Source organism: Pantherophis guttatus, chromosome 6, assembly GCF_059756535.1.
Source record: "Pantherophis guttatus breed Tessera chromosome 6, ASM5975653v1, whole genome shotgun sequence".
In the NCBI taxonomy this organism is placed as follows: Eukaryota; Metazoa; Chordata; class Lepidosauria; order Squamata; family Colubridae; genus Pantherophis; species Pantherophis guttatus.
The window spans coordinates 68,024,963-68,052,117 of NC_142068.1; the positions used below are offsets into that span (position 1 = coordinate 68,024,963).

General features: G+C 39.0%; 1 protein-coding gene across 6 annotated transcripts in view; it reads left to right on the forward strand.

Moving 5' to 3' along the window:
* The window catches only part of BLNK (B cell linker), a 111,752-nt gene that overhangs the window by 50,543 nt on the left and 34,054 nt on the right, over nt 1–27,155 (forward strand). For 2 of the 6 annotated variants that reach the window (XM_034430470.3, XM_034430469.3), the window contains exons 1-2: nt 4,095–4,493; nt 22,465–22,530. In XM_034430470.3, coding sequence (XP_034286361.2) covers nt 4,219–4,493; nt 22,465–22,530 — 341 coding nt within the window. In that variant the 5' untranslated portion in view covers nt 4,095–4,218. Of the gene's footprint in view, nt 1–4,094; nt 4,494–22,464; nt 22,531–27,155 lie in introns of those variants that run through there. The other 4 variants (XM_087871707.1, XM_034430471.3, XM_034430472.3 and 1 more) reach the window with 2 other exon arrangements.

The window sequence follows — 27,155 nt, forward strand, 5'->3', positions numbered from 1 at the left end:
TAAGTAAAAGTTTGCAAGGTATCGTAATTCTAGGCTGAGATTAGTTAATTTGATTTACAGTGGCAAGTGGCAGGTTTCCTCTCAGCAGCCTGGACTAGAAACAGATAAATAGGCATACAAGCATACAAGAATTTATGGTTTATTCTAGAATAGCTAGAAGCCATTCACCCAGCCACCCACCCCAAATTCCAGCAAGTTTTGGGTATCAAATGCAATTTTTATTTATACAGTCCTTGATTTACAACCGTACTGGAGCATGCCCATTAGTCATAAGTTACAGTGGTCATTAAATGGGTCACCATATGACCAACCCAATTTTACTACTTTTTCTTTACAGCAGTCATTAAGCAAATCCACTAAGAAAATGTGACACTTGTTAAGCAAACCCATTATTTACCATAGATCATTTTTTGTTGAAAAGTAAAACACCAGCTTTTGGAAAAAAAACTCATAAATCACATTCACATGACTGCAGGATGCTGCAAATGGCTGAAATTGCGAGCTGGCTGCAGAATGCCCAAAATGCAATCATGTGACTATAAGAGTAGGAGCTGTTGGTACTTGGGTTGTAAATTTGAGGTTGGAGATGGTTGTAACTTTGAACAGTCGCTAAACAACCAGTCATAAATTGAGGACTACTTCAAGGTGTTTGTGAATCTTTCTCCTAAGCATTCTGTGTAAGGGATTAGAAGCAAGAAACTAGCTTTTGTGGGAGAGAGACAATTTCCATCTATTTGGTGTTTATGCAAGGTCTGGTATCGAGGTGTTTTGTTTTTGATGCAGGAGAAACAGTTGTCACAGTATGAGTGGCATCCTCCAATAAAAACCTCACTATCATTATAAGGTAAGTGGTTTACAGCTTGTAATTTTTGTACATAGGGCACTTCTGCACCCCAGTTAAGAAACAAAAGAGTAGTTATCTGAAAAAATCAAAAACCCTTGAATTAATCATTCGGCTGCTTACCATTCTTTTAAGGGTTAGGATTACAAGATCGCATGTATTGAACTGAATATGAAACCAACATTCTTACTTTACATTTTTCAACACTGTTGATCTTAAAGGTATGCTGTAAGCAAGTAAATTGAAGAAAAAAAATATGTGCAAGAGTGTTTGTGAGAATGTAGAAGCAGAGGTCAACAGCAAAAACAATAAATTTTCCAGAACATTTCAGTAATTTCAGAATAGGTGCTTAATACAGTTTATTATGGATGGCTATTTAAAATATAGTACCCATTTATAGGTCAAAAGTAAGTCTTGTTAAATGTGGCTGGTTTTAATATTAATTAACTTTTTAATGGCTTGGAATATTTTTAGCCAACCCAGTTCATGTAGTTAGCTTATGGTTCAGTGAATTGTGGAGCGCCAGGAAAAAGGTTAATTCAGTGAAGAGGTGCCCATGAGTTTCATTGATTATTAACCAAATTTAAGAGACCAGTATTTATTTGAGGTAAGATGAAAACAAATGCATTGTAGTCTGAAATCTAGGATAAATTTAGGTTACTAATTTCCTAAACTAGTTTACCACAATCTGATGTTTTCTAGATATAATGTCCCCTTTAAATCAAAGCCACATTTGAAAGTGGAAGAATCTTTTTCAGTCAATTAATAATCATTAAGTAAACCTAAGTCTTAATCCAGGTCTAGGCTATATACATTGACTATATACATATCTACTACACAAATAGTTAACCGTAAAGATTTCACCATTTCAGACTGTGGCTGGTTAATTCCAGTTCTAAATTCCCTTTTATACTAAAACAAACTAATCCTCAAACTTCCTGCAAATAATAAATAAATATGCAAAATAAAAAAGGGAAAATATGTCATACGTGATTATTTACAGCTATATTCTTTACGAGCAAATTCAAGATTTCTTCTTTTTGTGGTTTTGAGCTAGTGTTGACTCCTGGAATCTCCCTGGACAAGTCCCCGTAGTTTTCTTGACAATTTTTTTTTTTTTTTTTTTTTTTTGCCATTCTCTCCTTCCTAGGGCTGACAGACACTGATTAGCTGAAGGGTCCCCATCTGGCTTTGTCCTCAAGATGGGACTAGAACTCACAGTCTCTCAGTTTTTAGCCTGGTGCCTTAAGCACTGCACCAAACTGGCTCCAAAATTCAAGGCTGGAGAGTATTCAAATTATATAATTGTTTTCCTATCATCTGCAATAGCATAATCCATTCTCTATCACTTCAGTACTTAGCTGGATGCTTTATTGTACTGAAGACTCCAGTACATCTGGTGAAATAATTTTTTTTTAAAAAAACCACCATTCAAAATGAAAAGAGAAACTGTATGATTGGAGAAAATGAAGGTCATGGACTTGAATCCTCTCTCCCCAGCAGAAGTCCAACAAACCAAAAGCACGGTTCTCCAAAACTCTAATTTATGTGGCCGTTGCTCCAGATTTGTTATTGAAATAACAACACCCAAGACAAGGCATGTGCACCCATTTCAGTATGGCACCACTGAGGGAAAGACATTCAGCATCCATAGAAATCAGGCTGCATGTCCCTTTACTGCTTCTGCTATCACAACTCCTAGCTAGTGTATTCTGTCACACTGTCACATGTCACTTTCCTAGTTCCTGTGCAAAAGCTATTCTTGCTCATTAAAGAGGAACAAAGCTTTGTGTTTCAAAGCCTAGCTGCTCCATCACCCATGGGGGAAAGACATCATTTATACGAATGCATTGTGGTGCACTGAAGAGATAAGAATTACTGTAATACAGTATTTCTCAACTCAGCCACTTGAACATGTGTGGACTTCAACTCCCAGAATTCCCCAGCCAGCATTTGTTTGTTTGTTTCTCTTCTTGCATTTCTCCCCACTCCATCCCACTTTTTTCTAATTCCTTTTTTCTGTTTCTTCATATTTTACCTGATATGGCAAGTTATACCACGATCAACTCTTTCCAATTGGACTTCTAACAGTAGGGAAATTACGATCTACAGGAATTACTGGATGAATTGGTTTTATTTATTATTATTATTATTATTTATTCAATTTATATACCACCCTTCTCCTATTGGACTCAGGGCGGTGCACAGCCAAGAATAGTTTTCCATAATTGCCTGCAAATGATGATGACCCTCTGCACCTTATATTATTATCTTTCCTGGTTTTTCACCAAGCATTTATTTTTATTTTTTATTTTAAAAAAAATGTGTAAAATCCAGAACTGTAAAGTACAGTGGTCATCTAGCTCAGCTGCTTGCAAAATGCAGGAAAACCAATTAAATATTTTATAGGCAAACTTGCTTCCTATTCACTTGCGCAAGGCTACAGTACACCTGTGCAGACAAAATATTGAGCAAAGCTTGAGCTCTGAGGATCAGTTTCGCTATCTGCCAAAACCTGCAGGGCTCCTTCTTGGCAAATGGTTTCTCTCCAACTGAGTGACATGTACCTCCATAGCCTCTGCAGGGTTCATACGGTAGATGTTTATATGTCAAAAAAGTATAGCATAGCATTGCTGGCTGGGGAATTCTGGGAGTTGAAGTCCACACATTTCCAAGTGGCCAAAACCAAGAAACACTGCTGTAACAACAAGGAAATGCTGTAAAACCCGCAAACATTTTGCACAGCTATCCTTTCCCAATGCTGAAAATCCATAGGATTTCATTTGTGTTCTTGACTAGTCCTTAGAACTGACTATCCTTGGAAAGGATATAAGGACACAGCAGTGTCTTTCCCCAATCCAGTAATTTCCAAATGGGTTCGAATTTCGGATTACACTTCCTAGTAAGGTCGCTGGAGCAAAGCTGGAAATCCTGGGAATCCAAGCAATGGTTGGGAAGCCTCAGATTGGGAAAGGCTGGGAAGCACCTGAGGCTCATCCACCAGCAAGGTTGGCATCTTCTTATCTACAACGTTCTCTCAGCATGAAGATCTCGGTGGAATCTCCCAGTTGCTTGTTGCCAATCCCTGGAATATATATATATATATATAAAATATTGAATATGAGGACCTTCCTGGACAAATGAGCTCTTCTGAACCCTGGCAAGAGGGTTAAATCGCCACCTCTTCTTCCAGGATCAAGGTATCGCCTTCCCTTCCAGTCCAGGAAGGAGACGGGAACCTCCCCGAAATCATGACTCCGTTCGACTTGAAATGCCAAAGGCGCAGAGATCAATCGCAGCCCAACACGCCCAATAGGTGTGGATCTTCCTTCATGTTTGTACAAACACCCTATTAGTAGCCAAGCTGGCTCGGTCACATGACGGAGGCGAAACGTGAAATCCGGCCGGCCCTCGAGCAAGTTTGTTGCTTCTGCGAAAGGCGCGCGGAGTCGCTTCTCCCGGACGCGGGAGATCCCCTGAGGAGGATCCTTCATCGCTTGGGTCTCTTTCGGCCCCTCCTTGAATCCCGATCTCCAGGAACTAGGAAGCTCGCAGATGTCCTTCTGACCAGCTTGTCACTTCATGCGGGCCACTTGGACGGGAGAATGGAGAAACTCAATAAACTCACCGTGCCGGCGGGGCAAAAACTCAGGTACGGCTCTCCATCTCGATCCCACCACTACCACCACCAGCCCGCTTGGCTTTTTCCTCTTCCTCCTTACGCCGAGAGTATGATTCAGAAGTTCTTGCCTTCTCCGTCTCTTAGTAGAAGTCTGGGCGGCAGAAGGAGGAGGAGGAGGCGGAGGCATGAGCTAGTGAGTAGACAATAATTAAGCAGCCCAGAAATCCACAGAGTATCCGGAACGGTGAATGGGAAGGGAGGCTTTGGGATCGCACAGGAATCTTTTCCAAATGGTATATAGATGGTAAATTGTATATGAATGGGTTCTGTGCGGCAGGTAGGATGATCGCTCCCTTTCCCCTCTCAGGTAAGGCTTCTAGAGCTTAAACCTGGTGGATCTTTTCTCAACACAAGGAGGTGTTTTGTCTTGAATAGCAACTGGCCATAAAACCACGCTAGTTATATATCCGACCAACCGATTACATGTTTATATACACCTCTCTCTGAGGAAGCATGGCCTGAATTCATTACCTTTGGCTGTCAGGTGTTTGTTTAAGTAGGCTAACTGTACTTCCTCAACTCCTTGATTTCTCCCTGGATGCAGGAACCCTTCTTCTGTAGTACAGGGTTGTGTGGCATAACAACACAGGGCGCTGCTTGTACTATAGACAAATGTCAGACAAATGTCTATGGAGGTTCTCAGTCATCCAGGTCATGATTGTCCCAAAGGTGCTTGTTCAAGAGGCAACTGGACTTTCTGGAAAGTCCAGTTGCCTCTTGAACCTTTGGGACAGAGTCAGACAATTGGTTGATCGAGCCTGGTTGTGATTAACAAAGGATCTGCAGATTCCATGCTCTACCTGCTAGTAACAGAATTTGAACTGTCCCGCATGTCATACATTAGACTAGGGACTCCTTTGTGTGTGACACGATACTACTTTTGACTTGATAATCTTCTGCTGCCTTGGGAACCGTCATTTCACCAGTCCCTATTTGATATTGATGCAGTGCAGCTTGTAGGACTTGTAAGGTTTGTGGAATTTGCCAGTTAGACGCTTCAAGGAAGTTTGTAGCAACTTTCAGATATGCATTGCTAAAAGTTAAGTGTGTGTTCTTGTGAGTATACAGACTTTATTAGATTTCTATAAAGATAAAATATAAAGACACAGAATAAAGAATAAATTCTTTTTCTTTTAAAAAAAGAAAAAATGGTAGAAATGCAAGGAGGAAAGGAAAGGGTGTAACTTCCAAATTAATTCAGTACAGTTACAAATATAAAATACATTAACCTTTAGGTCTAAAATTCAATAGTTCACAGTATTTCTATAATTATAAACAATTCTAATTTTCAAATTCCAAAATTAAAATTTCATTCCAGATTCAAGCAAAAAGCTCAGAAGTGGTCTCCATGTAGAAAAAAAGTTAGAGTTAGATTTTCTATCCCCTCCCTTTCCATTAACTTCGTCATCCATTCTTCCATTGTAGGAATCTATAAATGCTTTCATGTCTGTGCATAAAAAGTTAGATGCTTTAGACTGCAGGAATGAAACCAAAGAATAATGTGCAAAAGCTAAGAGACTGGAAATAATTTCATTCTTTACATTGCAAATCTCAGCAATGCACATATGTATTCCAGTAATGAAGTAAATACATCAAATTTTGGTGCACTGCACACAGCTTTCAGCACCTATTTCTGTACATCTGAGGACTTTTTAATCTCCGTTTAACTGTGGGTGAGAGAGCATTGCTGAGAACTCTGAAAATAAATATGAAGTCATTAAAAGTCCAGTTGACCCAACAAAATACAAACAGGATCAGAAGCCAAGAGAAACAGAGAAAGTGTGAACCCTGGTTAAAATTTAAAAAAATGAATCTAAGTCATTTCATGAATCTGTGAACGGAGAAAATTTGCATGCACCTGGTTGACAGAAAAGGGAGACATACTGATCTGTGGATTTCAAAATAAGCCTCAGGGTTGTTCATTACAGGTACTCCTCAGTATATGACCAATTGTTTAATGATGGTTTGCCAAGAACAACCCCGCAGTGATTGTTAGATGGTTTTGGCAGATAACTAGACCCATCCTCAAAATTCACTCTGGGCTTCGGTCAACAATTTGTTTGCACAGGTCCGCTATAGCCCAACTGAACAGAGAGAAAGTTTGCCTATAAAAGGTTAAATATGGTTTTCCTGCACTTTTCAGATGGTTGAATTAGATCATTGCAGTGGCCCATTCCAACTCTTACCATTCTATAATTTTACAAAAGAAAAATAACTTCTCTAAATCAGACCTAATAGAAGAAAATAAAAATGCTTGGGAGAAGTCTGAAGAAGTCTTCATACCAGAAAGATGAAGATTATATGAATATGGTGCAGAGAGTTAACATTTTTTGCAGGTGATTATGGAAAACCAATTCATCCAATTATTCCTTTAAACGCGCAAAAAAACCCAGATTGAAACTGAGTAAGTTGCACTACCCATCACTCACAAGCAAAGCTGTATTTTATTCATTGATTTATATAATAACTTATGATACCACTGACTGAGATTTCTTGGCAGTTTATAATAACACATAAAATCGAAACTGAAATTGGAATTGTTGAAAACTATTTAAAACTGCCATTCTAAACTGTAAATTCAGGAACCTTTTGAGCAAAAAGTCAACTGTGATTCATGCTTCTATCACCACGTGTTTGGATTGCCACAGTGTTCGTCGCATGGCACTCTCCCTTGAAGACTACTCAGAAACTGCAACTGTTTCAAAATGCAGCATCTCATTTGTTGCTGATTAAGTTATCACAGTCATACGCAACTGGTGTTATGAGCACTGGGTTTCCAGTGCAATTCAAATTGCTAGTTTTAAGGTGTAATACTTGGTAAGGCTTGGCTTCTAAATAAACTGAAAACTGACTCTTTACATAGAAACATTCTGTGCAATGCATAGTATCCCTTACCAATTTCTAGCAGTATTCTTCCAGTACTAAAGCGTGAAGTGGGTATGGATTCACAGATAGTTGTTATCTGTCACAGTCCCTAGCGACCTTAACAGAAGTTAGTAAAATTTGAATGGTTCTGAAGGACACTTGGGGTGATGAACAGCTGCCACATGCATCTTCTGTTACAGTACTACTTTTTAATGATAAACTTGTGTTTTAACGTCGTTCATCTATTTACAGATGTAAACAACTGGAAATCTTTGTAGGTTATATTGTTATTTAGTTATAATTAATGGTTAGGTCCATTGGATGTCTAAGGAAAAGTACCAGATCACTGTCAGAGAATCCAGAGTGGAGTGGAGTGGAGTAGAACTAAGGATAGAGTAGAGTAGAGTAGAGTAGAGTAGAGTAGAGTAGAGTAGAGTAGAGTAGAGTAGAGTAGAGTAGAGTAGAATAGAATAGAATAGAATAGAATAGAATAGAATAGAAACTTTAGTGTTACTTTAAATGAAAACTAATCAGCAAACATTAAAATGAAATTTCTTTGCATTCAGCTCTCAGAAGATAACCATTATGCATATACATATATCTGTTTAGAGGATCTTGGTGGCAGGTCATCTAGAAAGAAAATTCTCAAGTTCTCTTGAGTAATCATATCTCAATATAGAAAAGAGTAAGTTTTTAAGTCTAGGTTATCTGAAGTCTTGCTAGGCCAGAATCTCACAAGAAGGAATCAAGGCTAGCCATGACTATATTTCCTTCTTTCAAGGTTTACGACATTGTGAACCTTAAGGATTGCTTGCCTCTGAAGAAAGTGGTTAGGTCACAGTTAATGTTGCTTGGTTGGGAGAGCATTTCCATTTCCTGGGTTGTGCAGTCTCTGAGATCTTGCTCAGTTTGCATCATTTGAACTCAGAAAACCTTTCTTTGGGTTTTAAATCATTATTTTACTGATCTATTTTGTCTATATATTTTTTAATTGCTGCCATTTTCTTAATGTCTGGTTGTCATTGTTTTCAAGGATAACTTTTTAAAATTTTAATCGTGTCATTTTTGCCTTGGTGAGAATCTTTCTGGACAGCAGACTACAAGTGTTTTCTATAAAGTGTAAGCAATTTTTACTATTAGTAAATTTTGTCCCACATTAATCCCTCGGCAGGAGTATAACCATAAAATATGTTCCTTCTCTACAGTCAGGAGGCAATAGACGAAAAAATGGTTTGTCTAGTTTTGATCATTGCTAAATAAAATCTTTCTGTTGGTGCTAAGGATACTTTTAAAATCCATGTTATGGATCTTAAAGAAGAAGAAGTTTTACAGAACAAGATTCAGACTGATCTAAATGTAGATTTAAAAATGACAGGCTATAAGAGTCATGTGGGAAAAGATCTTTCACTGATCATACAAAAGAAACTGGTTGATGTCTTTAGTATTAGTGTTAGTATTAGTATTAGTATTAGTATTAGTATTAGTATTAGTATTAGTATTAGTATTAGTATTGTGTGGCATAGTTACATTAGCCAGGAGACCATAGGGCTATGGCATAGTATTAGTTTGGCTGCCAATTTACCTGCTCTGTTGTACAACATGCTTGGGCATTTCCCAAGGTACGTCATAGGAGAGCAAGCTGGCTTTGCCCCAGAAAGAAAGACAAGCTGCTCTTCCTGCAACAGCCCCCTCTCTTTCCCAGAGCAGTGCAAACAGGCACTGCAACCAGGAAGGTTCAGAGGCGGTAGGAATCTGCCTGCCTGCACAGAGCACTAACTCATTTCCTCACCAAAGTGGTACCTATTTATCTACTCACATAGAACATGCCTTTGAACTATTAGGTGGAGAGAACTGAGGCAAGTGACAGAAGCTCACCCTGCCACGAAGTACTAGACTCGAACCGCTGGGGCAGAGACCATCTCCAGCGTCATTAAGCCACTGAATCGGCATACTTCTTTTTAATAATTAAAAGAAATATTACAACTAACAAATCAAGAGAGAAAGCTAGATAATTTTCTTGTATTGAATTTACAAAAAAGACTTGTTAAAGTGTTGAAGAATTTTGTGAAAAGGAACAAAAGAAATCAATTTCTAGGATATTATTTGAAGAAATTAAAAATCAAGATTGTTAAAAGTAAAAGGAAGGAATATACAGTTGGCTTATTTGATCAAAATTAAAATAGATATGTTATCTCTGGTAACCCTTAATGGTCTTTTGGTGACATCAGGACTGAAATGGCATGGTGTTAAGGATTTATTTATAGATAAGAGGTGGGATATGGGAAGAAGCGATAGTTGTATTTTAAGAGAAGGTGGTAAGTTATTAAAATTGTTTATGCTTTGTAATGAAGTAGGAAGTCATATGTTTATATATTTCTTTTCTTTTATTCTTATTTTTTTCTTTTATTTTTCCTATTTTTTCTTTTTCTTTCCTTCCTTCTTCCTTCCTTCCTTCTTTCTTTCTTTTTTGGAGTGGCACGTGGCCTAGAGATAAAGACCCTTGCTTCCCCTTGGAAAATTCAGAGTTCAATCCTAGGCAGTTTCTCTATCAGGGCGCAAAGAGAAAATATCTGCTGTAAACTCCACATAGTCGTCAGGAAGGGCATCCAGCCAGTAAACACTCAGCTCCATTTCAATCATCCCAACTCCACCCCACAGGGTTGTAAAAAGAAAATAATTCTTTTTTAGTATGTCTTAGTTTTTACCTTGCAATTGTAAATTTTAATAAAATTACTATTTTAAAAACTGGTTATGCATATATATTCATTCGGCACCTGTCCTCTGGCAATAATTGGATATGGTTTAATCTAGCTTTTCCCAAAGTGGTAATCTTCAGATATGTTGAAACTCTAGCTGCTAGAATTTCTAGCCAGCACTAGCCAAGCTGGCAGAACATTTTGGAAACTGACAATCCAACATATCTAAGACTCCTACACATACTTCTACTTAGGTATACCATCTACATAGTTTAAAATATTTGTTGCCAAGTTATGATGTTTAATCAGAAATTACTCCCATTGATTACATGGCAGCTTCCTTCTCTGTGAATAGGCTTATCTCCATGTCTTGAAAGATGAGCAAAAGTAATTTCTCTTTAGCATAAGTAGTTTCATTAAATTTTAAACTTACTATTAAAATAAACAAGTATTTCTTTATATAATAAACTAGGTTGAATTTTAGATTTCTTTTTCTGATGTGGGATGGGGTAAGGGTAGGTTTAGAGTTCAGAACTGATAGCAACAACTCAAAAATATTGCTTTATTTTTTGTTTGAATATTTGGAGGGGGGGCACCTGTTGTGGCCTGTCGCCCACCGGCCCCTCCAGCAGCCAAATCAGAGGAGGACAAGGCATGGGAGTCAGGCTCAGCATCAAGGCAACTTGAGAGTCCGAGGGGGAAGAGGGAATGAAGCTGTCAGAGAGAGAGTGTGTGTGTGTGTGTGTGTGGAGCCTGAACCGTCCGTCAGCACTCAGATGGAGAGTCAACAGCCCCCAGGTCTAGAGGTGGTTGATGAAGAAGAAGAGGAACAGCTGGGTCCAGTGCCTGTCATGTGGATGCACAGAAGGCAGAGGAGAGGAGAGCAGTGCAAATCCGTGGGCTGATCCTGGGGAAGAAAGAACCAACGCTGCTAACGAGGCCCCACCCTAGCTCTAGGGATAAAAGGCAAGGGGAGGAGATGAATAGCTGTAACAGATAACTATTCATCTTCCGGATGGATGGACTTATTAACCTGCGAGATAAACTTTTTGCCAGGGCTTCTGGCATTCCTAATAAAGGAATCTTTTGAGTGCACGTCAGAGGGTTTGTCGTGTTTGGGGAGCTGGGTCAGAACACTACCTATTAGTACATAGTCCTTGGATTTTTCACAAACTGCAAAAAAAATCTAATAATAATGATAACATGCAAGACATATAAATAGTTTTAAAACCTATTTAAATTAATTCTCAATTTGGAAAAGTTTTAAAAAAAATAAGCCATTTGACTATTACAGATACATGTTAAAGCTGGCTTAAAGCAAGAGCAGATGACTATCCCAGTACTGTATTGGGAAGTTCCCCAGATATGGCGCAACCACAGAGAAATGTTGACTTCAAGTGGCAACCAAATGAGTGACTGCTACGAAATTAAACCTCCCAAGTTTATCTCTGCCTTGGAAGAGGAAGTCTTACCTTGGGTGTCCTCAGCTTAAACGGTTCAAGTTTTTAAAAATAGTAACAGTATAAAGATTATACTCTTTATTAGTGTAAAGATTTGAAACAGTGGAATAAAGATCCATTTGATTGCAGCATTTTGATGAATGATGCATCAGAGGATAGATGTACATGAAATGTGTTTACAGCAATGGTTCTCAACCTTTTCTTCACTGTGGACCCCCTTTAAATATCTTTTGTGGCCACGGACTATGGCCACGGACCCCCCCCCAGGGTTAACTCAAGATTTAAATCATAACATTTCTTCAAGACTACACAGACCCCTGTGATAACATCGCGGGCCCCCCAGGGGTCTGCGGAGTGAAATCAACTTGGAGATTATCAGGAAAGACACTTTTGTTTTTTATCATTAGAAGCCAAAGCTGATTAAAAAGGATGTCTAGGCACATTTTTTAAGATATTAAGAAAGCTCTGTTTCTGCTTTTGGAGATTTCATCTAAAGCAGAGGTGTCAAACTCAATTTCATTGGTTCCATCAGGGCTGTCGGTTGGCCTCGGGGCGGGGGGCAGGGGGGGCGTGGCTGACTGGATGGGTGTGGCCAGCTTGATGCTGCTCACTGGGCATGGCACCAGGCCAGCCACTGAGCTGAGAGGCCCAGCGAAGAGTTGAAGAGGCTGTATTTGCGCAGGTCAGGTGAACAGGCTGGGCGGGGCTAGGCCAACAAGCTGCAGCTGGCCAGTCTGCCTGTCTGTTGCTGGGCATTGGCCAGCTGTTGCTAGGCACACTCCCTTGCCCCGCCCAGCCTATTCCCCTGGCCTGCGCAAGCACTGCCTCTTCAGTTCTTCTCTGGGTCTCTCAGCTCAGTGCCATTTCCTCTTTCAGTTGGGTAGACCGGGCCCACCAGGACTAGGTAGACCGGGCCAAAGCCATGCTGGCCCAATGTTCCCTCTTTGCACTAGGTAGACTGGGCCAAAGTGACACGAGTAGACTGGGCTGAAGCAACAGGAGCCGGCCCCTTACATTTTCCAGGACAGCCCCATAGGCCAGACATTGTTGGCCGGATTCGGCCCGCCGGCCTTGAGTTTGACACCCCTGCTCTAAATTTATTTATTTTATTTATTAATTAATTTTATTTCTATACCGCCCTTCTCCCGAAGGACTCAGGGCGGTGTACAGCCTAATTAAAAACACGAAGACAGACAAAATTTAAAAATAATTAAAATTATTAAATAATAGGCCCAATTTAGAAAACCCCAAATTTAAAATCCCATTTAAAACCAATTAAAATCTTTACATTGATAGCCCAGCCTGGCGGAACAACATGGTTTTGAGGACCCAGCGAAATACATGGTGCACCTATTAAACCATGCACTTTTGGTGTTTAGTCATGCCAGCCACATGACCACGGAGACGTATTCGGACAGCGCTGGCTCTTCAGCTTTGAAACGGAGATGAGCACCACCCCCTAGAGTCTGGAACAACTAGCACATATGTGTGAGGGGAACCTTTAACTTTACCTTATATTAAACAAGGCAATTTCCCATGTGAAAAAGACAGTGATAATTCTTAGCAACCAGTTCCAGAGCTTCCTGGCAGGTGGGCATAAGCCATGTTGGACAAATATTGCCCCAAAACAACCATTCACATCATCAGAATTATTGATTGAAATTGATCTAGTTTAATCAGAGGAAGAACACCTGGGCCTTCTCTTGACTTGAAATCTAAAATAGTGTATCAAGGTCATCTCAGTTCTAAGAAACTTGTTAAAAGCATCAAATTCAGAAGGTTGCAATTTGAAGTGTAGAGATTGAAAAACAGATGTCAATTCTCCCACAACTTTGGTCAGCTGAGATGAACAAATCTGCAGATGGTGCACAAAAGTATTGCTTCTCCTTTTAGTATGGACTGCCACGGCAGAGCATCTCCAATTGTCTATTTATTGTATCTTTAAAAGATGTGAGGAACATTTCCTACCACCTGTACTCAGATGTTTTTCCCTGCTGCTTTCTGTTCCACATCTCATGTTACATCTGTCTATAATGCTTGTTTGAATAAGACTAAGGCATTTATACTTTTATTATCTAATTAAATAGCAAATGGTATGCACTAATTGTACAGTTTATCAAAAAAGATGGATTGTTTATTAAGTCTTTAAAGAAGAAGGACATTTAAAACAGATGAACACTTTTTCCCAAATGTCCTTTTTTTGTTTCTCAGAAAATATAGAGAGAAAAGGGAAGGAAGGTATCCCGTCCAGTACTCTTAAAAAATTTATATCAACTTTTATTAGACTTTACGTTGTTCATTTTTTCTGAAGGAAAAAGCTTAGATCATGGGTTCCTACATAAAATACATACACCAGTGCCAGTGACAACAATTTCTTGTTATGTACACAATATATAAAATAACAGTTGGAATTGATTACAGCAGAATCACGAAACTTTTTGTTAGTTATGTTAAGAATTGCACAATTCGTGAGAATTTTTTTCCCTCTGAATCACATATATAATCAGGTGAAGCTCCTGATTGCAGAGACAAGATTTCAGGCAATGGAGGTTTCTTCTCTTTTGTCCCATCCTTCAAGTGCTTCCAAGATATTTGATTAGGAACAGGCCCAATCTACCAGAGCAGATTTTGACGATGTGCAAGGAACTGCAAAAGCATCAACAACAGCTTTATTTGTTTCTCCTCTATCCTTTCTCCTCTTTTTATTTTTTTTTACCTCATTAAATATCTTTATATAGGATTACTAAATGTATGATTAGTTCATCAATTACATTTTAACTGATAAATTACTTTTTTTTAATTGCAAACTTTTTACTATACATGAAACTACAGGGAAAGGTCATCTGCTGATTTGGTATGATTATATTCAACTGTGCATTTTTACTCCAGGCTGAACTGAGGATGTTATAGCAGCAAACTGATATGTGGAAACTATCGGAATCTTAATTGGGAAGAACAGATTCAAACTCAAGGAAGATGTAATGGCAATTAATTCAAAAACCTACTGATTCTGGAATGATTCTGGACCGTCGACGTGTCTCCATGGGAGAGCAAGCTTACAATTTAAAGGTCCTCCTAGGTAGAATAGGTGGAAGCTGTGGCCAGGAGGGGTATCGTCTTCAGCTGGCAGATCAGTAGAGACTTTATGTAGAACAGGAGTTTCCGAAGCTCATGTCTGCCCTTCTTTTCTCTTGTCTGTGTTACAATAATTCAATTGTAATAAAATTATAGATGTATTTTCAGAATCTTGAGTGGGTTATAAAATGCAAGCAACCAAGTGTTTACGGGATAGTCTTATTACGGTCATGTAAAACCACTATTATATGATCTGTATTGACCACCAATGTGCTTCTGAAAGCACTTTGAGATATTTATTATCATCAATAAATGACATTATGGGTCAAGGCCTAGATATCCAGAAAACGACCTTTCCCAGATAGACTCTGCCCTACCCCCACCCAAGAATGGTTGCTGAAGGTCCCATGTATACTAAGAGAAAGTAAGAAGCAGAAATTTGGATACTGAAATGGGCAGCATATAAATTTAATAATAAATAAATGCTCTCTACGGGTTATTCTCTTGAACAAACTCTCCTCAAATCAAGGGTAGTTCCTATTCTTACACAAGTTTGTTAAAACTCAGCTGCTAAGATAAAATAAAAATTATTGCTGTTCCTTCTTCTGAGCTTTACTCCCATTTTTTTTTAATTCTTCAATTTCATTCCTCATGGTCACTTCAGCATAGAGGTTGAATGAAACTTTAGATACTCATGCCAGACCTTGCTGTACGATCTAAAGGAGAATCTTGCTAGCATGAGGGATGAGGGCAGTTGTGCAGTAATTGGAATAATCCTTACAGTTGTTCTTTTTTGGGGAATGGAATGAATACTGGCTGTTTCCAATCCTGTGACGTGTTTGTTTCCCAAATTTTTTGGCACAAAAAGGCTGTGATTGGTGATAGGTAGTACAGGCCTCACCAATTCTACAGAGATAATATCAACACTTGGGGCCTTGTTTGACAGTTGGCTCATTGCTCACAAGACTTCTTCCTGACGGATGGTTTCCCTTTGCTCATTATCCTTGGGTGGCTGGGCCTCTTTGTTTGTTGCCATACAGTTCTTCCGTATACGCACGTCATCCATTGGTGACACCTTGTTGGTCGGACAGTTCTTTCCCTTGTTTTGACGAAGCTTTTATGACCAGTAAATAGTGTTCAAATTACTGTATTTTGAACTGTACAGATGCATTCCTGGTGTGGCCCTTCATGCATTCCTCTTCTAACTGCTTGAAATGCTGGTCTCAGTAAACGTTGATATCTTTCCTTGCTGCTCTTTGGTAATTTACATTCAGTCTCCTTGCTTCCTCCCATTTGCCTGCTGTTTTGACCGCTTTTCTTCACTTGGCTATTCTGATGGTTTCATCTGAGAGCCACTTCTGATTTTTCTTTGGCTTCTTGAATTTGGCGTATGTTCAACTACGGTTTTAATCATAGTTAATTGAATTTCTTGCAACAGTAACTTGGGCATTTTCTCAATAGTGTCCTGCAATTCAAACATATTTTTCACATCAATTGTATAGGGAGAAGGGATTTTGGTGACATCAAACTTCTCTAGAACCGTAGTGGCGCAGTGGTTAGAATGCAGTATTGCACGATAACTCACTTTCAATGTCAGAAGTTTGATTCTGATCAGCTCAAAATTGGCTCAGCCTTCCATCCTTCTGAGGTCGGTGAAATGAGGACCCGGATTGTTGGGGGAAATATGCTGACTCTGTAACCTGCTTAGAGAGGGCTGTAATATGAAGCGGTATATAAGCCTAAGAGCTATTGCTAAAGCTGTCTTTTTGATGTTGTATAATTTGACTCTATAATTATTTATAATGTCATAATTTGATACAGTCTACACATTTTATAGATGTTTGAAAGAATATAGTCAACGTATTGAATATTTTTGTGGTTGTTCTATTTAGGCTGCAAGACAATAGGTGATTCTTTAGGAGTGGTAGGTCCTCATGCACTCAATAAGCAAAAGAAATTCTAATTTCTTAGAATCCCACTAAGACTATTACTTTGTCCTTTTCTCTCTTGAATAATTGTACAGAAGCCCATTGCTTTTTAAAAATTCTTTAAATGTCTTTTTCTACTGATTTAGCAGATCAAAGAAAGCATATCACTAAAAATACAGATTGACAGCTCTGTCAACTTTGCCAATTAAACTAAGCAATTAATTACTTGAAACGTCAGTTTTCAATCAGAGGTTAAAGCTGGCAGAATTTCTGTTACTCCTTTTTGACAAGACTTCTTTCTCTTCGAAAAATACATGATTAAGAAGGTTATTTAAAGTAATTTGAACGTTCAGTTTCTAAACACTTATAATTAGAAAAAAGTTTTAATTGGCTCAATTTGTCTCAATAATAACCCAAAGTATATGCAATTACTTCTGGGGGGAAAATTTGGTCATTCAGAGTGGACATCAACATAATGACATCTAGTTGATCAAAATTTTCAATTAAACAGAAAATCCAGGCTAACACTAGGGATTTTTTTTTTCTTCTGAACTATACCCTATCTTCTTTTCTTCTTTGCTTTTTCTCCTTTTTCTGATACATTTGTTTTATAATGGCTGGGTTTATAAACCTGAGACACACCAAGGCCAACTCATTTTAGCCTGCTCTATTGTGGGAATGTATTTAATTTATATTCATTGTATCATGCAATCTCAGATAATCGGACTTAATAAATCATAGCTAATTTTGCAATAGATTAATATTTCACACAAACATACATGTTATCATAATTGCTTCCATTGTTCATCCTTTTATACTCTTGCCAATTTAATTTTAGACAGTTATGGTTCCTTTAGATAGATTTTAGATAATTTTAAACCAGGGGTCTCCAAACCTGGTTTGTGGATTTCAACTCCCAGAATTCCTCAGCTGGCATAACTGGGAGTTGAAGTCCACAAGTCTTAAAGTTGCCAAGCTTGGACACCCCTGTTTGAGATACTTAGGAATCTTAGTACAGAGAAAAAGTTGAACACAGTGGTGGGTCAACCACTTCAAAACCTGGTCCTGACAATCTAAAATCTGGTCCTTTTTTAACATATCTCATGTGTATTGCACACTCATAAAAGGAGTGGACCTTGGATTATCTGGACACATCTGCCTTTTGGGGAATGTTATTACCCATCATGGATGTACCTGCTTGGGAATGGGGTGGGATCAAACCAAATCAAAGCAGGATTACGAGTATAACAGGCCACAAAATGTGATTTCTTTTGTTATAATTTAGTACAGTTCAAAGCCTGCAATTATGGTTTGTAAACAGTGATTAATGGCTTACTGTGATGTGTGAAATTAGTCCATGAGATTAATGTTGAAAGGTAACACTCAAAAGAAACTGAAGATTCATAAAAGTACATCCTTTATGAAGAAAAGCCCTCTTTAGATGTACAAAGTATCTGTCAACACCTTCGCGTGTAAGGAAGGCTTCAACTCATGAAATGTAGAGATTTCCTGGAATCAGCAGGGAGCTTTCTATAACTTTCTGTTGGGACTACCCAACATTTTTAGATTTGTAAAAAAAACATCCAGAATTCTTCCCTTCAGATAAAAAGGATTGTAGGTAAATACCATCAATACTTCAAATGCCTAATGGCAACAATTTTCTATTTATTTCTTTTTTAATATCCTGGGGTTTTTTTTCATAAGAAAATCAAGGAAATGTATATTGTGAGATTGCAGTTCCAACATGTGATCATTTGGGGAAATCCGGTATAATGCTCTATAACATTTTCTGACCATGATAATGTATATTAAACCATTTGTCAGTGATCAGCCACTAACATCCCTTCACACAACTATTCAAAGTATTTTATGGTGAAGTTATGTCAACTTGAAAAACTAGTTCCACTGTTTCTGTGGGATATTGAATTTGGTGCTCTGGTCCCTTTAAACTGATGGGTGATACTATCAAAGTTGCAGTCATAACCACCATCACATGGCCATCACAGGTTTTACAAATTTATATTATTTGAGAATTGCAAAATTGCTTATGTTGAACATAAAAAATCAGCTATCAGGACCTAAGGACCAAAATATCTTGTGTGTATGTCTTTGAGTTATTTTTTTTTAACTCCTGGCACCTGCCTGAACTAGATCCTGTAGTTTTCTTGGCAACATTTCAGAAGTGGTTTGCCACTGCCGTCTTCTTAAAGCTGAGTGAAAATGACTGTTATCAACTTTTCATCTTCCAGTTTCTACTAAACAGGTTTTTGAGGGGAAAAGAAAACCTAATAAAGAATTATCGGTATGATAAATTCTGGAAGTTATTCTCAGGAGTGGTGAAAGGAGTCAGATAACATAAACTTCTAGAAGAGGAGAATTACAGTCGTGGTCTACAAATATCTAAAAAGCTGTTCTGTTCTCTTTAGAAGGCAAGGCAAGTCATGGGCTGATAAACTGTCACATAAACAAAGGAGAATCAGATTGAAGATGAGCAGGCATTTCTTGGTGACAAGAGCTGATACATGGAAGAGTTTGCCTAGAAGAATGATGGAGTCTCTTTACTGAAGCTTCTGAGAGAAGAGTTGAATGGCCACCTGCATGGATGGTTTAATTTAAGACAATAAGGTTCCCTAAAACAGGGGTGTCAAACTCGCAGCCAGCGGGCTGGATGAGTCACACAAGCCCACCCCCGGTTTAGCGAAAGGAGGAAAAGTTGTGATCACATGACGACAACATGACGCCATGAGTTTGACAAGGGTGAAATCCAAATTTTTTCCCTACCAGTTCTGTGGGCGTGGCAGGGGAAGGATATTGCAAAATCTCCATTCCCACCCCACTCCAGGGGAAGGATACTGCAAAATATCCATTCCCTTCCCTCCTGGGGGAAGGATATTGCAAAATCTCCATTCCCACCTCACTCTGGGGCCAGCCAGAAGTGGTATTTGCTGGTTCTCCGAACTACTCAAAATTTCCGCTACTAGTTCTCCAGAACCTGTTAGATCCTGCTGGATTTCACCCCTGGTTTGACACCCCTGCCCTAACAGGTCCCTTCTAGTTAATGCATTCTATGATTCTACAAGTATCTTGGAGTAATTAAATAAAATCAGTAATAACAAAACACAATACTCTTTTAGGGCATTTGGAACCTGCAAGGGCCATCCAGTATTCATAAACTATAATCCTTTTTTAAAAGTTTCACCTGAGTACCTATTTATACAAAACTAAAAGATATGCCAACCAAAATAAATACCAGCTGCATAGCAGTTTCTCTTTCACTGAATACAACAAATTTATTCCTTTTCACAGTAATGGGGCAAATGTTGAAGCTGGTAGATATTTCACACACCTTATGTGATCTAGTGAGAACCATAGATTTTTTTTTTTTTGATTTCCCAGAATTTCAGTCAGATTTTTTTTTTGTTTGAAGTCCTTCAAAATGTGTTTGACTGCAACGGTTATTCCTAACAACAGTCATCCACAAAAGAAGAGTGAGAACAACTTGTGCTGTTGACCCCAGATTGAAATTGGGCAGACACAAAGTTTTCATGGATGGAACTAAAATGGGTCTGCTAATACCAGCAGTTCAAATCATTAAATTATATGTAATTGTTCCTTTCCCATCCTGACACCATTCAGGTGTGTGTCTGTTAGTTAAATGTATTCCATGGCATGCAGAAAGTAGTAAGTTGCTGAAGACTGATCACACTGAATTATTGTCCACCTGTCCATAAGAAGATGTTATGTCACACATTTCTTTTACAAAGTTTTACATGACTTCCACTTCCCCTATGTCTCAAGTGGGGGACGAAATTTCTCTATTTTTATGCAGTGCATATCCTGTCTGCTGTTTTGACCTTTACTGACCTCCAGTATGAAAGTAGGTCATTTAGAATTACCTGTTTTGGGAAGTTGCCAGTCCTTTATAAAGATCCATTTTTGGCTTATACATTCTGTCTCTGAATCCTGATATGTGTTTTCATGTGTTTAAAAGGATGTCCACATCCTGTGCTTGTTATAAAATACAAAAGAAAGAATGTGGTGCATTTTGCACATTAAGGAAAGTATTTAATTAAGGAAAATATTTAATGTCTTGACAACAATACAGTTCATGTCTTCAGTGGGTATGTATGTATGAGTACATAGTAATGTAAGACTTTAGAGTATTTAACACATCGATTTAAGCAGTTACTGTTTGCAGATTGCAAAAACAGTCTTTTATGTACACTTATAAATTAGAATGTATTCTGTAGGCTAGAAGCAGGGGTGAAATGCTCCCGGTTTGGACCGGATCACCCGATCCAGTAGCGATGGAGGTAGGTGGTTCGGAGAACTGATAGCAAAAATTCGTGCCCCCCCCCCCATGCCCAGCTGAGCCATGCAATCATCAGAGGCTTTTTTTTTTAGTTTTTAAAAGCATTTTTTCTACAACCTCTTCGGCCGAAAAAATGCTTTTAAAAGTAAAAAAAAAAGCCTCTGATGATCGCGTGGCTCAGCTGGGATCGTCAAAAGCTTTTAAAAGCATTTCTGAAGAGGTTGTAGAAAAACTGCTTTTAAGAGCGTCTGACGATCCAAGCTGAGTTGCCTGATTGGCAGAGGCTTTTTTTCTTTTAAATGCCTTCGACGATCCAAGCTGAGTTGCCTGATTGGCAGAGGCTTTTAAAAAAAAAAAATTGTCAGAACCTTTTGAAAGCATTTTTTTTACAATCTACAAGGTTGTAGAAAAAATGGTTTTAAAAGTTAAAAAAAAAATGGCCATGCCCACCCAGTCACATTACCACCACCACCCCACTAAGCCACGCCCACAGAACCGGTAGTAACAAATTTTAGATTTCACCACTGGCTAGAAGGCAGGATATTAAAGGAGGAGGAGGAGAAGGAAGATGACAGCTAAGACACTGTCCTGCTGGTTTTTGATTTATGACCATAATTTAGCCTAGCAATTGCAGTTGTAAGTCATGATGTTCGTAAAGTGGGTCACCATGTGATTGAACCTGATTTTATTATCTTTTTGTGAAGGTCATTAATTAAACACAGTACCTAGAAAGCATATTTGTTGTTCTCTATGGGTCAGTCTTTGCTGGAAACTGGAAGTAAACACTGGTTTCTGGCAAAACTGGCAGAAATCACAATCACATGATAGCAGGGTGCTGCAAACAGTCATGAATGCAGGCTTGTTGCCGAGCACCCAAAATGCAGTGACATCGTTGAGGGGGGGAATGATATCAGAACTTCAGAACTCGGTCATAAGTATCTTTTTGCGGATCCATTATAATTTTGAACAGTCACTAAGCGACCAATCATAAGTTGAGCACTACCTGTATAACCATCATGATAATAGCAATAGCACTTAAACACCGCTTCATAGTGCTTTACAGCCCTCTCTAAGCAGTTTACAGAGTCAGTTTATCACCCCCAACTATCTGGGTCCTCCTTGAGTCAGCCTTGAGCCAGTCAAGATAGAAGAAATCGAACTTCTGGCGGTGAGCACCGAGTTAGCCCTGCAGTACTGCATTCTAACACTGTGCCACCACGGCTCGTATAATAATTTACTAATATAATTGTACATTCCCTTTCTAGGAAGTTCCTCAATGTCTTCTTTCAGATGGCAGATTTTGTGCTATGCTTTCATGACACTGAGTTATAAACATTTCCCAATAAGTAGATTCACTAGGAAGATAAGTACTTTAAAGACATTAAAATACAATGGCAAATGTTAACATTTTAGTTGTTGATGATGTTGGGGGTAAAAAGATAAAGATGTCAAAAGTCATGCTCAGCTTTTTGCCAGTTCAATTTATGGCCTTTCTTGGTAATAGTATGAAAGTGAAATTGCCTTATTTCAGCATGTTGTAGTATGTATTCTAATGTAATAAATGGTGTAATCTGGTAGTAATTCTTACCATTTTCTTTCAAACAGGCAACTTCAAAAAATAGTGCATGATATCAAGAAAAATGATAGTGGAATAATGAGCAAGTTCAAAAAGTAAGTAATGTAAATGAGCAATCCACAGAATGGAATTATTACTCTTTGATTTTGATGCTTATTTTCCATAATTATGTCAAATGTATCTGTATACCTGGTTATTCTTTTTATGTTCAATTGGGCTTACCTCTAGAACATTTCTGGTTAGTGTAATCTGTACATCAAATGCAAAAGATTTTTCTTGATGTTCTTGTCTTATCCAACCAACTGTTTAGAATCTGTCTTAATAAAATGTATATAAGCTTACAACATCTTAACCAGTTGTATTGTCACCAAGAATTAGGAAGCCATTTTTTAATATAGAAAAAGGTATTCATATATAAGGTCATCACCCTTGTTAGAGAAATCTCAGCTAGGTGGTGGAACTTTCACACATTGCTAGCATCCCTTATGGTGGGTGAAGCTGGCAATTGTAATTCAGTAACATCTGGAGGACATAAATCTACACCATAGGTTTAATATATAGCCTCCATGGGAATGACAGAGAATGGGGTAAAGGCAAATGTTCTCTCACCTCTAACTGAAAAACCGTAACCTAGAAACCTGTCAGACCTGGAAGCCATCTTTTGAAAACCTAGAGCTGAAGAAGCTTCTTGGATGAGAAGCGTCAAAGAAAAAACAGAAAGTCTAGTTGCCTCTTGAAAAAGCACCTTTGGGACAACCATGACGAGGATGACTGAGAATCTCCATAGACGCAACCAAAAACATTTTAACCAGTTAATTTCTGTGACTATTCCTTTCTGATCTTGTCATATTCAGATTTCATACCCCCTGGAATGAAACAGCTGCCATAGTAGTTAGATGCCAGATTCAAGAACACCGTGAGGATTATAAGCGGATGTATTAAAACTATTCAAACTTGCTGGCTTCCTGTTCTGAGCCACATAGCACTGCCAGCTTTACGAAGGCAAGATAGTGAGAGAATGCAGAAACATTATGAATAACTCATTCCTACCGGTGCATGCTGAGCTTCCTCATTTATCAGCAGAAAGGCTCAAATCCAGAAAGCCCCCACTGGCATTGCACAACTTCTGCCCAACAATTTTAACATCGATTCCCAATGGAGAGCCAAATGGGTTGCTGAATGCTGAAGATATATAAAAGACCCCACAAAAAAGGTGCCAGGCTTTGAACTACCACATCAGCAATCAGGAGCTCAGGAACTCCTTTTACACTGGCAGAGGGTTGCAGGAGGACGTGGCAGCCAAAAATGGAGCTCGAGAGCCCATTTTCGCTGGCAAAGTGCTCTGGCCACCACAGGTGCCCCCAACCCGAGTGACGTCAAACTGGCCACGCCCATCCTGGCCACGCCTATCCCGGCCCCATGAGGTCAAACACAACCCTGATGTGCCCCTCAATGAAAACGAGTTTGACACCTCTGGCCTAGACACTTAATATTTGAACATAGATTTTGTTTAACATTTATATTTTATTGGTTGTTTATTCTAGTAATCTAGATGAAATGTGAACATATATTGCTAGTCTACGCACTAAATGAATGAATAAATTCGTACCCCCTAGTTCGGATGGATAAAAAGGCTGTGCTATACAGAAAATAGCTGCTTCTATCTTCAGTGGCTTCCAGTGTGAACAGTCTGAGTCATCAGAGTGAGTCACGAGGGTCTGCAGCTAGCTATAATGTGACTAGAATGATGAAAGAGCCTTGGTAGTACAGTGGTTTAAAGCACCCTGTTATTAACACAGCTTCCTGCAATTACTGCAGGTTCGAATCTTACCAGGCTCAAGGTTGACTCAGCCTTCCATCCTTTCTAAGGTAGGTTAAATGAGGACCCAGATTGTGGGGGCAATAAGCTGACTTTGTATAAATATACAAAAGTATGAAGGCTATTGCTTAACGCATTGTAAGCCGCCCTGAGTCTCCGGAGAAGGGCGGCATATAAATCAAATTTTAAAAAAAAAGAAATATAAATACTGACCTTTTTTGTGTGTCATGATATTGCTGGAAAGTGTATAGATGTAGCTTCACTGTTTATGTTTCATCGCCTCCCTATAGATCAGTGTTTCTCAACTTTGGTAGCTTGAAGATGGGTAGACTTCAACTCTCAGAATCCCCCAGCCAGCGCTGCTGGCTGGGGGATTCTGGGAGTTGAAGTCCATTCATCTTCAAGCTACCAAGGTTGAGAAACATTGCTATAGATGCTCACATTCTGAGCAAAACGTGACCATCTTTTCAGATGATATCTCTAAACGCATTCCTCTCTTTTTCCCTCAATAAGAATGGCTGGTATTCACAGCAAATCTTTCCCCCCCTGCTTTAAAGGGCAATGTGGAAAATAACAAAGTGCACCTACTATGGGTGTAGCATTAGTGACCTGACCTGTGCAAACCAGGAAATCACCAGGGATACAAGCTGCAACTTGCAGAGACCTTCATTCACCCGTTAAGCCATAAAGCCGTCTGTTTATGTGGAATCGGCAAATTGTTTGAACCAATTTAGTTCTGCCTTATTTAGTCATTCATGGTTAAACAAACTAGGATTGAACACGAATCCAGCCCATCTCTACAAGGCAACCTACATCGAGGGGAGCATTTCAGACCAGTGATTAGTCCGTTTTATAATGTTACGATATCCAGAATCTGCGTTTCTGTCTCAATTATTGCACAACGTTCTCTGAATGGATAAAGATTCAACACCTGCATTAAAATTGCTGCCTACCTCGTCTGGTAGCGCAACAGTCAACTTGTCTCCTTCTGTTGCAACCAGCATGATAAAACAAAACAAACACAATTGCTTTTCCTCCTTCAGAGATCTTACAGCAGTTTTTCTAGCAGCCATTTTCCACACCCACATCTGCTGTGTATACTTTTAAGTCTATATTTATCCTTGAAACAGTTGCCTAAATATAGATTATCTACAGAAAAATACTCCAGAACAAGAATCTTTCCTGATTAATTTGTATTTCTCTCCAGAAATTTCCTTTGCAAAACCCAAACCTGCCTCCCTCACCTGTGAAGGCCTCTGCTTCTCCTAGGCTCTAATTAGGGGACAAAGGGGGGGGAGGTCTCCTGTGTTCTATGCATTCTGCAGTCCTTCCTCTTCAGTCCATGGGATCGTAAGAACTCTCCCCTGCCTTCTGCAGCAATTGGACTTTTAAGAAATGCTTCTTACGATTCTGTGGCGCTTTGAATTTCGCCCAAAAGGCTGCTTCAAGGTGCATTCCTGGGAAAGAGGCCTGCAACGTTGTGTTTTGCACACTCTAAAGAACATTTGAGAAATGAAATGCTGCACAATCCTATTGTGTCTCTTGCAATTCAAGTGAAGTTTTTTTCTAAATCCAGTTGCCAAGCAGGAATGTTTCTATCTATCTGAAGATAGTGTTACTCAGCCCGCCCCCCCCAAATGGTTTTTCCTCGCAGTTGATTAGGACTTGTTGTGAAATGTTTGTGTGTCAGCAATGTGCTATCTCTCTTGCCCATCTGTAACACGCAGTTGTTTGAGAGAGAAAAGGCACACTACTGCAGGAAAATCTGCAACTCTCAATCTAACCTCCGATTCTCAAAGAAGAGAAATCAGTTCAGCCTTTTGATAAAAGTTCCCCTATTTTTCTGAGGTAGCAAACAAAGGGCATCAAAGAGGAGCCAGAGATAGGGAAGATATCCTTACATTTGACTAGACATATCATGTGAGACTCAGTGGGATTATTTCTGAGAAAAGATTGTGCTTGACAGAAAAAAAAGATTCACCACCTCACATATTATGACCTTGAACAACAGATAAAAACCATCACTACCCCAATAAAGTTGGGCATTCAAGGTATCGTTGCCTTGTGGGAAGATGTCAAAGGTCCCCTCAATCTCACAGATGGTTGTTGAAACCTATTTTTTGTTTCAACAGCTGACATGCAACAGCATATGAACTCTTCAAGGGAGGCTCCGTTGAATTATCCTGAGTTTTGCTGAAGTTCTGCAATTCTCTGTTTTGTTGTGGCTTTGATGCATAAGGTATTCTCAGGTTACTAGTTCAGGTGGCGGCTAAACAGGTGCCTGTCATTTGTAAACAGAAAAAGAGAGTCTGTATTGACTCAAAACAGAGAAAAGAATGCCTGATTTAATATTGGAAACAAGAAGGCCCAGTCACATCAGGATAGGTCTTTTGCTAATGGGATTATTCTTGGGAGAAAAGGCTGGGGAGGAGTTGACAAGTTTAAACCACTATATTTTGCTTTCTGCAGCCAAGGACAAGATGTAGTAGCTTTCCTATTGCACGAAGCTGTACTTGATGTGTATTTCCCCCCCTAGGCAAAATGTAAGGACATCAAAGTCTTATTGATAATATGGCAATATTCTCAGACTTTAGAAGTTTGGCTGGTTAATGAACACGTTATTATTGTGTGTACCTCCCAGACCACTTTTGGTGAGATGGGCAGCTATATTGAAAAAGGAAGGAAGGAAGGAAGGAAGGAAGGAAGGAAGGAAGGAAGGAAGGAAGGAAGGAAGGAAGGAAGGAAGGAAGGAAGAAGCTGTATGACCAGCCTTCTCTCAACAGAATAATATCTCAAAGAACAGCAACTGGCACAGATAAGATATTGAGCCTTCAGGCAATGTATCAAAACAAACTACAATTCAATTTGACTTTTGAAAGAAAAGGAAGAAGAGAGAAGAAG